General features: G+C 48.6%; 1 protein-coding gene across 1 annotated transcript in view; it reads left to right on the top strand.

Moving 5' to 3' along the window:
• The window catches only part of GRIK4 (glutamate receptor, ionotropic, kainate 4), a 311,636-nt gene that overhangs the window by 201,316 nt on the left and 99,259 nt on the right, over positions 1–11,061 (top strand). Inside the window, exons 13-14 of the mRNA XM_015413813.1 lie at positions 6,487–6,594; positions 9,660–9,863. Coding sequence (XP_015269299.1) covers positions 6,487–6,594; positions 9,660–9,863 — 312 coding nt within the window. The remainder of the gene's footprint in view (positions 1–6,486; positions 6,595–9,659; positions 9,864–11,061) is intronic.

Genomic DNA, 11,061 nt, shown 5'->3' with positions numbered 1-11,061 from the left:
ACAACAGCACAGCATCTGTTCAATTCAGTCCCCCCCCCCCCGTAAGGCCTTGAAACCTTAGAAAAAAGTTCCGCGATCTAGTCATGGGTCTTCCAAATCAGCCACAATTTGCCGCTTAAGATAAGGTCCAGCCGCTGCCACGGGAGAGGAACGCCTTTCAACTTTATCTGAAAACTTTGCGCCCACGTGGCAAACACCAATCTAGCCGCACCAGACCACACTTCTATTACATGCTCACTTAAACTAGTTTAAATTCCACTTAAACTGATTAGCGCATTAAACTGAAGTGGGCTTTCGAGTGGCTAAAGAGCATTTGCGCTGGGAGACTTGCACCAGCCAAAGGAAATCGATTTGAGTTGCCCGCACGATGCACGGTTTCTGCTGCCGAGATCGGCTGGAACCAAGGGCGGGGAACATGGCCTGCTGGCTCTCTTGAGTCTTTGCTTTGTCCTGCGAGCACTTGTGATACTGGGACGGGCCATCTCTCCCCAGCTGTCAGAGCATCTCGGCTCTTCCCCATCTCACAAGGGATTCATGACGCTCCGTGAGTTTAACTGGCATGAAGTACTCACAAGACAAGTGGTTTTTGTTGGAATTAACAGCCCTGGAGACTTTTTTTCCTTTGTATTATCTCCTTAGCAGCTGCAATGATAAGCACAGATTATAAGAAGCCTAGGAAAGACAAGATCCAAAGTACTAGAGTTTGGGGCTATAAACTGACAAAGAGAGCTTTGATCTGTTGTCAAAGGCTTTAATGGCCGGAGTTCATTAATTGTTGTAGATTTCCCGGGCTGTATGGCTGAGGTCTTGGCATTGTAGGACCTGCTGTTTCGCCAGCAGCTGTGACTGGCATCCTCAGAGGTATAACACAGACAGATGGAGTACTCTCTGTGTCAAGGTGAGAAGAAAAAATGGTCGACAGTTCATTTATATCTACTCAGGAAGGTGGGGTAGGGCTGGGTCATTATCTTGTCGGAGTTCCCCAGGCTGTGACATGCTAATGGAGGAGCTTTCCTGAGGAGGTTCTTTTGCATATGGATTGGCTGTTGAAACTCTAATCTTATCTGTAGTGCTATTGTAAGATGTAGAGCACTTTGTGTTTTTCAGGACAGGAAAGCTCCTCCTTTAGCATGTCACAGCCTGGAGAACTCCTACAAGATAACGACTCAGCCCTGCCCCACCTTCCTGAGTAGATATAAATTACCCGCCTACCATTTTTCTTCTCACCTTGACACAGAGAGGACTCCATCATTCTGTGTTACACCTCTAAGGATGCCAGTCACAGCTGCTGGCAAAACGTCAGGTCCTACAATGCCAAGACCGCGGCCATACGGCCCCGGGAAATCTACAACAACTAATAAAGAGCTTTGGTTCTCGACAGCTGATACCCTGGAAATCTTGTTGGTCTCTAAAGTGCTGCTGGGTTTGAATCTAGCTCTTCTTCTGCAGACCGACACGGCTGCCCTCTGAAACAAAGAGGCAAAGGATCTTCCTTTTTCCTGGGGACTGGAGGTCTAAGGTGCTGGCTGCCAACAGTCAAGCTCCTTTGGGTCTGGAGGGTGGAATCGTTAATGAGTTTTGCTGGCAGCCCGTCAGTCTCAGATCTATGGCCTGCCTGCAGTTGCCAGCAAGGATGAAATGTCCCGTCTGCCATCTACTGCAAAAGCCAGGATGTTGGTATGGCATAATGGCGTCATGTCCCAAGCCTGTTTGTTTCAGTCATTGTGGATGGCGTGAACGAAGGGAAGCATAGGAAGGACTTGAGGACAAAAGGCACAGGCGAACAGCCTTCAGGAGAGACCTCTTGGCTGTGGGAGTTCACAGACTTGCATCAGTCCCCGGTGCGGTAGGCAGAATTGTGCGTCTTGCAGCACAACAATGTGCCCTGTATTTGCATTCATTGAGATTCATTGGCTCGCCCTTTAGCTTACCAGGAAGGTTCCCAGAAGGACACTGTCCTGGAGGTGTGCAGGTGAGCAGGAGCAAAAGGAGCTGATTGGCCCTTGCAGTGCTAATAGGCCACTTCTCTTGGAGCCAGATAGCACAGGTTGACTGGCAGGCTCGGCAAGTTTGTCACCTGTTATCATTGACCTGGTGTCCGGAGGCCAGGTCTACCTCTTGTTTCCTAGGACTGGTAGTTCTGTTGTCTGGAGGCCAGATCTACCTGCATTGACTCCAGAGGCAGGGAGACCAGAGGCAAGGTCTACCTCCATTGATTCTTATAGCAGGTAGAACTGTTGTCTAGAGGTCAAGTCTGCCTCCACTGTTTCCTATGGCAGGTAGACCTGTTGTCTGGAGGCCAGGTATATCTCCATTGTTTCCTGTGGCAGGTAGACCTGTTCTCCAAAGGCCAGGTTAACCTCCATTGATTCTTATAGCAGATAGACCTGCTGTCTGGAGGCCAGGTCTACCTCTGTTGATTCTTATAACAGGTAGATCTGTTGTCTGGAGGCCAGGTCCATCTCCATTGTTTCCTATGGCAGATAGAAGAAGAGGAGGAGGAGGAGGTTGGACTTATACCCCGCCTTTCACTCAGAGTCTCAGAGCAGCTTATAAACTCCCTTCCCTTCCCCTCCCCACAACAGACACCCTGTGAGGTAGGTGAGGCTGAGAGAGCTCTTTCAAGAACTGCTCATGAGAGAACAGCTCTGAAAGTACTTGTAACTGACCCAAGGTCACACCAGCAGCTGCATGTGGAAGAGTGGGGAATCAAACCCGGTTCTCCCAGATTAGAGAACGCACACTTAACCACTACACCAAACAGATAGACCTGTTGTCTGGAGGATGGGTCTACTTCCACTGAGTCTTGTAGCAGGCAGACCTGCTGTCCAAAGGCCAGGCCTACCTCTGTTGATTCAAATGAAATTGCTGAGCGGTCGGGTTAGAACGGATAAAAGGAAGTCCTTCTTCACCCAAAGAGTGATTCACACTTGGAATTCACTGCCACAGGAAGTGGTGGCGGCTACAAGCATGGACGGCTTCAAGAGGGAATTAGATAAGCATATGGAGCAAAGGTCCATCAGTGGCTATTAGCCACAAGGTATAGATAGGGGCTCTGGGGCAAGTGATGCTCTGTCTTCTTGGTGCTTGGGGGGGCCAACAGTGAGAGGGCTTCTAATGTCCTGGCCCCACTGGTGAACCTCCTGATAGCACTGGTATTTCTGGCCACTGTGTGATACAGAGTGTTGGACGGGATGGGCCTTTGGCCTGATCCAACATTGGCATTTCTTATGTTCTTATGTTCTTAAATGGCAGGTAGACCTGGTATTGACAATGGGGGCAGGCTGTCCCAGTAAGCCTGCACCCATCGCTGTTGTGCACTGAAAGGAAACACCTTTTCTTATTTTCTTTCTCTGTGAGACAGCCTGGAGAGGGAGGGGAGCTAGCAGAGATACCACGAGAAGCCTGTTCTGGCCCAGCTAGACAGATCCCTCTCCACCGGCCTCTCTTCCCAGAGTCCCTTTGATTGTACGGCTTTAATTCATAGATGTCCTCATTTTCTTCTTAAGTGGGATGTGGCGCTTGACCGATGTTCTGAGCTGCTTTGGGGACTCCGCTCCAAAAAGCAAGGTGCAGATCCCTCTGCATAAATAGTAATGCCCTGTTTTAGCTGGCTTATAGTACCATATGTGAAGCTGAACATTTTCGACGGAATTGTGACTTTACTTAGTTTTGATCCTGACGGGCTGTGACTCAAACCAAGGAAGCTACTGCTTCATACTGCTTTACACAGAGAGTGATTAAAGAGTGGAATTCGCTGCCAGAGGACGTAGTGATGGCCACAGGAATAAACACCTTGAAAGGGGGATGAGATAGAGAAGTCTGTCAATGGCTACTAGCCATGGTGACTGAGGGGGAACCTCCACAGTCAGAGGCACTAAGCCTCTGAATCCCAGAGCCAGGAGGCAACATCAGGGGAAGGCCTTGGCCTCTATGTCCTGTTGTTGGCCACTTTGTGAGACTGGATGCTGGACTAGAAGGACTATTGGTCTGGTCCAGCAAGGCTCTTCTGATGTTCTTATGAAGACCTTGGCCTTCATGCCCTGTTTTTGGCTCTCCAGAGGAACTGATTGGCCCCTGTGAGAGACAGGATGCTGGACTAGATGGACCACCGGTCTGATCCAGCAGGGCTCTTCTGATGTTCTTATCAAGGGAAGGTCTCAGCCTTTCATGCCCTGTTTTTGGCTCTCCAGAGGAACTGATTGGCCCCTGTGAGAGACAGGATGCTGGACTAGATGGACCACCGGTCTGATCCAGCAGGGCTCTTCTGATGTTCTTATGTTCTTAAGCGGAACCCAAGCCACTAGATAGCCCCACTCTAAAACCTGACAAGGTGTGTCTGGAAGACTTGAGCGCTGTGCTCTCTCAACAGCTCACCATTGGGGCCGAACTAGACATGACAGCATCCTCAAGGTAGCCTGAAGGACACAAGTGCCATTTTAAAGTCATTTAGGTGGTGGTGGTGGTGTCTTCATGGCCACCCTGTGGAAGCTGTCACATCCAGTTTGGCCCCAATAGACTCATCGTAAGGTGCAATCACACTGCAACGCTTGCTGCGAGATCCCACTGCATTTCACGGGCCTCTGTTATACTTTTGCAAACTTAACCTTTGGGCAGTTTAATATAATTGATTATGTGCCCTTGCTGAGGAGCCCACGGTGATGTTGAATTTGGTCAGATCAACCAGGGGCAGTGTTCCCTCTAAGCTGAGTTGGTGTGAGCTAGCTCAGAGTTTTTTAGCTTCCAGCTTACAGATTTTTGTCTTCGCTCAGGAAGGATGGCTCCAGAGCAAACTAATTTATGCAGCAGCAAAATTGCCCGCTCACAACTTCAATGCCAGTAGCTCACAAAGTAGAATTTTTGCTCACAACACTCCACAGCTTAGGGGGAACATTGACCGGGGGTACAACAGCTTTCAAAGGAGGGGGAGATCCATCTTATCACCACCCAAACTGCAAGAGCTGGGAATCCATCCCTCCCTCCCTCCCTCCCTCGGTCTTGTGATATTTCTATCACGCCCAGGGAAAAACTAGACCCTTCTGTGGTGTCAGGAAGGATTTATGGCTCCATTCCATTTCCACTGGAGAGTGTAAATTGCTTTTAATACGTATAACATGGAAGCTTAGATAGGGTGGATTACGCTCCTTGTTGAATCGCTGGGGTTGATTAGCCCGAATGGTGTCTTTTGGAAGGGGTTAATTAATCTCCCAGCGGTGGCATGAGAGGATATGGGATTGGGGGCCAAGCAACGGCTGAAGAGGACGTCGAAGAGTGAGCTTCAGAGTAGATCGCTAAGACGGAACAGGGAGCAGTGGCGGCGCTAAAGATGCGCTGGGGCCAGAGCAGAGCTGCTCTGGGGGGAAGCCCAGGTTGGGTAGCTCTGGTCTCCAGTCTTGGGTCCTCCCCCCCCCCCCCAGGCCCTCTACCTCAGGGGTGTCGAACTCATTTGTTACGAGGGCCGGACCTGACATAAATGAGACCTTGCTGAAGAAGAAGAAGAGATTGGATTTATACCCTGCCCTTCACTTGGAGTCTCAGAGTGGCTTACAAACTCCTTTCCCTTCCCCTCCACACAACAGACACCCTGTGAAGTGGGTGGGGCTGAGAGAGCTCTGACACAAACGGCTCTTTCAGGAACAGCTGTGCCAGAGCTTGTGACTGACCCAAGGTCACATCAGCAGGTGCAAGTGGAGGAGTGGGGAATCAAACCCGGTTCTCCCAGATTAGAGTCCGCACACTTAACCACTACACCAAACTGGCTGTCCACCACCAAACTGGCTCTCTGTTGGGCCCGGCCACGTGTGTCATAAAATGTAATGCCAGGTAGCGGAGACATAAACTTTATAAAGGACACAAACACAAAGGGCTGTTGTTTTTTTCTAAAATAAAAACATGCTTAAAACATCAGCGGTCTTGCAATATTTTGCTTATTTAACAGTGTCCGGTAACGGACACCTCTTGCTCTGAATTCTTGCATCAAAATGTCTGTGCTGTTGCAATCTTGAGTAGGCTGTTCAGGTGTGTATCTGTAAGCTGCAAACCTACGATGACGCAGCAGCAGCAGAACTGTAAGAAGAAGCAGAAGCCAGCCGGTTCCACTGTGGGCCTGATAGAAGCCCTCCGGAGGGGCCTGATCCGCCCCCCGGGCCACATGTTTGACACCCCTGCGCTCTACATCCTGCCCACCAAAGCATTCATCTTCAGCTCTTCCCTTTGCACACCCCTTGGAATTAGGCCCACGACTGGAGCACCTTCTTTGTGCCGAGACGGTTGCGTTGGTTGGCTCTGCCGAAGCCAAACAGCAGCCGGTATTCCTCTCTCTCTGACACAATGTTGATGGGGTGTGCCGTAAAGCTAATGAAGCATCGGGAGTCACCTTTTATGAGGCTGGCCCGACCGATGTCAGTCAGCGCAGCCATATGGCAGAAGCAGGCAGTAATTTGCTCCATAAATGTCATGATTCTGCTCTTCCCTCCGCCCCTGCAGATTGGTCACTGGCACGTTACCAAAGGCCTGACCATGGATGACCAACTCTTCTCGTCTAACGTCTCGGAGACCCTCTTCAACACCACCCTCGTCGTCACCACCATCCTGGTAAGCGTGGGGGGTCATGCTGATCTCCGTTTTTTTCTATGGGTTATCTGAGGCCTCCAGATGTTGACCTCTACCTGTCCTTATCATCATACTGTAAGCATTCTGTGCATAGATGCCAAGTTCTTGAAGAACAGTTGACCAACTGACTAGATGCACACCAAGGAACACTCACGACCCTGCAATTACTTACACTGAAGAGTTGTGCGGAAATGATATTTGATGAGTTTAGAAGTGGCTAGAGGGAGGGTTAGAACTGAGCGCACGTTGTTCCTGACATTCCTCTTTGGGCATCATTTCGATTTTGAAAGCAGTTGAGGTCAGTGCTCCCTCTGAGCTGTGGAGTCTTGTGAGCAAAAATTCTACTTTGTTAGCCACTGGCATTAAGGTTGGGAGCAATGCTCCCCCTAAGCTGTGGAATCATGTGAGCAAATATTCTTCTTTGTGAGCTGCTGGTATTAAAGTTTTGAGCAAGCAATCTGCCTACTGCATAAGTTAGTTTGCTCTGGAGTCATCCTTCCTGAGCTAAGACAAAAATGTGTGAGCTGGAGGCTAAAAACCTGTGAGCTAGCTCACTGTAACTCACCTTAGAGGGAACAATGGTTGGGAGGGAGCGATTTGGCTACTGCATAAACCGGTTTGCTCTGGAGCCGTCCTTCCTGAGCGAAGACAAAGAACTGTGAGCCGAAGGCAAAAAAGTTGTGAGCTACCTCACACTAACTCAGCTTAGAGGGAACACTGGTTGGGGTACAGAGAAAACGGATCACTTATTCAGTTTGCTATGATTTTGTTGGCCACAACTTGAGTCATGCAGGATTTGACATTCTGCCTGCAGAAAGTCTTTGAGTCACTGGTCTACTACTGTGGCCACATGCTTTTTGTTTTTCCAGGTCCCACTAGATTTCCTAGAATATATCCGAGGCTGTGCCCATGACTGTGTCAGGCCGTGTTATGCACGGTCCCAGGCTCAAGACTCTATGCTCTGTCTGTCACCTTTCCCAGCCAGAAGACGATTGGAATACTATGGAAGTGGGTGGCAGTCTTGAGGCTTCCATGAGCCCCACTATTATCTGGTCAACAGACCATGTACGGACAGTTGGCAGACGACAGAGCATGTCTAGGTCCGACTCACTTCCCGAAGTTTGCCAGGTCCTTCAGCTGTGGAACCAGGTCCTCCCTTAGCAACTTCCTTGGGGGCAGCAACAATTTCAGCACTTGAGAGGGGTCCTTTGTCTTCAATCTACCTGACTGCAGAGGGTCCAGCCCCTCGTGCCATAGACCAATGGGGTTTTTTTTGGGTTTTTTTAAGTACCCGAAGGTACACCTTTATTATTTTCTTATATACCTACACACAGACATAAACAACTACAACAAACAACATATAGGCCAAGAGACTTATTACAATTTGCTACTACCTCTACATCGTCACTTCATTATTCTCCAACACTTGCTAATATTCTCTAATTCCATTATTATAAATTGCCACACACTCCAATGTTAATTTTACCATATCATCTTAATCTTTAAGTCCATTCTCATTGTACCAATCATATAGCCTCTTCCATGTTTTTTGAAATGTCCATTTCTTTGTGCCTCTCATTTCCATGGTTAATTTGTCCATTTCCGCAGCTTCTAGTAGTTTATTAATGTATTCTTCTTTAGTTGGTGTTTCGTGGGTCTTCCAATATTTGGCGTACAATATCCTTGCTGCCGTTTGACATTATATACAATCAAGTATCTATCCGTTTCTTTAAACTCTTTCGGAAAGATATTTAACAAAAGCAATTCAGGAGTAAAGGGGATGTTACATCTTACAATTTTTTCCATCATACAATGTACCCATTTCCAAAAATGTTTGGAGACATCACATAGCCACCACATATGATAAAATGTGCCTACCTTGTTTTTACACTTCCAAAGATTTTTTGACTGAAATGCCAAGGAGACCTTCTTGGAGACCATCACTCAGCTGTTGCTCCCAGAGACCCCTGACTCTTGCTTGCAGCGGCCAACCCAGTCTTGCTTCACAGATTGCATCTCACTCCTAGCTCCATCTCTACTCCCCGTTGTGTCCCATCTTGGCCAGAGCAGATCAACTAACCCACAAAACGTCATTGTTCCATTACGGATGACGGTGGATGGAAGTTGCATGATTTCCAACCCACCGCATGGGGGCAAGTCCAGTTTGAGTCTGGCCTCCACTGGTGCATCGCAGACAATGTAAAAGAGTTTGAGAGGGTACCCCTTCGGATCTGCAGTAGAAGAGCTATGTGCCAGTCCAGTAGCACTTTAGAGACCCACAAGGTTTTCGGGGCAAGAGCTTTTGAGAACCAAAGTTCTGATGGGATCATAGAATCACAGAGTTGGAAGGGTCCATACGGGCCATCTAGTCCAACCCCCTGCCCAATGCAGGACCAGCCTAAAGCATCTCTGACAAATATTCCTCCAGCCTCTTGAAAGTTTTCAGTGAAGGGGAGCTCACCACCTCCCTAGGCAGCTGATTCCACCTTTGAACCACCCTGACCGTGAAAAAGTTTTACCTACTATCCAGCCGATACCTTTCTGCATGTAATTTAAAACAGTTGCTTGGGGTCCTCTCCTCTGCTGCCATCTGGAACAGCTCCTTGCCCTCCTCCAAATGACAGCCTTTCAAATGTTTAAAGAGAGCGGTCACGTCCCCCCTCAGTCTCCTCTTCTCTGAACTAAACATTCCCAAGGCCCTTAGCCTTTCCTCGTAGGGCAGCTAGGAAAGGCAAAAGGCAGAAAGACAAAAAAAACCCCTTACCTTCTAGCAGCAGCTCACCATGTGCTCTCCACTCCTTGCCTCAGGCCAGCTGACTCATTGAAGGCATTGGTCTCTCAGGTGCTACTGGACTGGAATCTAGCTCAACAGACAAGAGATAGGAGTCTGCCGAATCCTTTTCTGGTTCCTTTCCTTTCCCGTCTGGTGACTCCCAGTCAGTCTGTCCATCCTATCCCCGGCCCCTGCTTCCCAATTTGTGCTAAATCTAGTGCTGTTGCAACTTCATGCCTAAGATGGGAATGACAGCTGCCCAGTTTCGATGCAGGAAAACCCTTACTTAATGCTCAAGGGGAACCATCAGGAGCTGGAGGGGAATGACCGCTACGAAGGCTTCTGCGTCGACATGCTGAAGGAGCTGGCGGAGATCCTGCACTTCAACTACAAGATCCACCTGGTGGGCGACGGAGTGTACGGAGTACCGGAGGCGAATGGAACCTGGACCGGGATGGTCGGGGAGTTGATCGCTCGGGTGAGTAAAGACTGAATGCTTTATATGTGCCAGAATCACATGATCAGCCTTTCATCTGCACTGTATCACTTTTGCCGGCAGGTGGGAGTGGGAACCTTTCATATTCTCACTAAACATATGGAGCAGAGGTCTATCAGTGTACACATAGCAACTCTCAGTCTGGGGCAACTCTCGGTCTGTATTCTTGGTGCTTGGGGGGGGAGGGCAACAGTGGGAGGGCTTCTAGTGTCCTGGCCCCACTGGCGAACTATCCTGATGGCACCTGGTATTTTTGGCCACCATGTGACAGAGTGTTAGACTGGATGGGCCATTGGCCTGATCCAACATTGGCTTCTCTTGTGTTCTTATGTCTGGGGCAAGCAATGCTCTGTATTCTTGGTGCTTGGGGGAGGGGAACAGTGGGAGGGCTTCTAATGTCCTGGCCCCACTGCTGGACCTCCTGAGGGCACCTGGTGTTTTTGGCCACTGTGTGACAGAGTGTTGGACTGGATGGGCCATTGGCCTGATCCAACATTGGCTTCTCTTGTGTTCTTATGTCTGGGGCAAGCAATGCTCTGTATTCTTGGTGCTTGGGGGGGGCAACAGTGGGAGGGTTTCTGGTGTCCTGGCCTCACTGGTGGACCTCCTGATGGCACCTGTTATTTTTGGCCACTGTGTGACAGAGTGTTGGACTGGATGGGCCATTGGCCTGATCCAACATTGGCTTCTCTTGTGTTCTTTTCTTATGTCTGGGGCAATAAACAAACAAGGGGGGTAGCAGTATGACAATCGTGCTACATACAAGAATACTGCAATGGTGCAACTAATACAAAATACTGTATGACCAATGACAGAATAATCATTCCATAATATTTAATCATCAGAGAGGTCCTTTTGGGAAGTTGTATGAGTATGCTGAAGCAGAACTGTATGTATTCTTCCAAATTTTTGGCAATTTATGTAGAGGTTGGGATGTTTTCCTGGTATAAGTAATAATTATGTTTTTTGGCAGTATGTTTGTATGAAAAAGAAATATCGAAACGAAATGGTTACTCCGGGGAAGTTCGTCCTTCACTTCTTCATGACGTCTTGCATGTTCATCTCGCGGCGTCTACATTGAAAGAAAAAGATTAAATATTATGGAATGATTATTCTGTCATTGGTCATACAGTATTTTGTATTAGTTGCACCACTGCAGTATTCTTGTATGTAGCACTTA

This window comes from Gekko japonicus, unplaced genomic scaffold (assembly GCF_001447785.1).
Source record: "Gekko japonicus isolate JY-2015 unplaced genomic scaffold, Gekko_japonicus_V1.1 scaffold890, whole genome shotgun sequence".
Classification (NCBI taxonomy): Eukaryota; Metazoa; Chordata; class Lepidosauria; order Squamata; family Gekkonidae; genus Gekko; species Gekko japonicus.
This window is presented reverse-complemented; position numbering and strand designations above follow the sequence as displayed.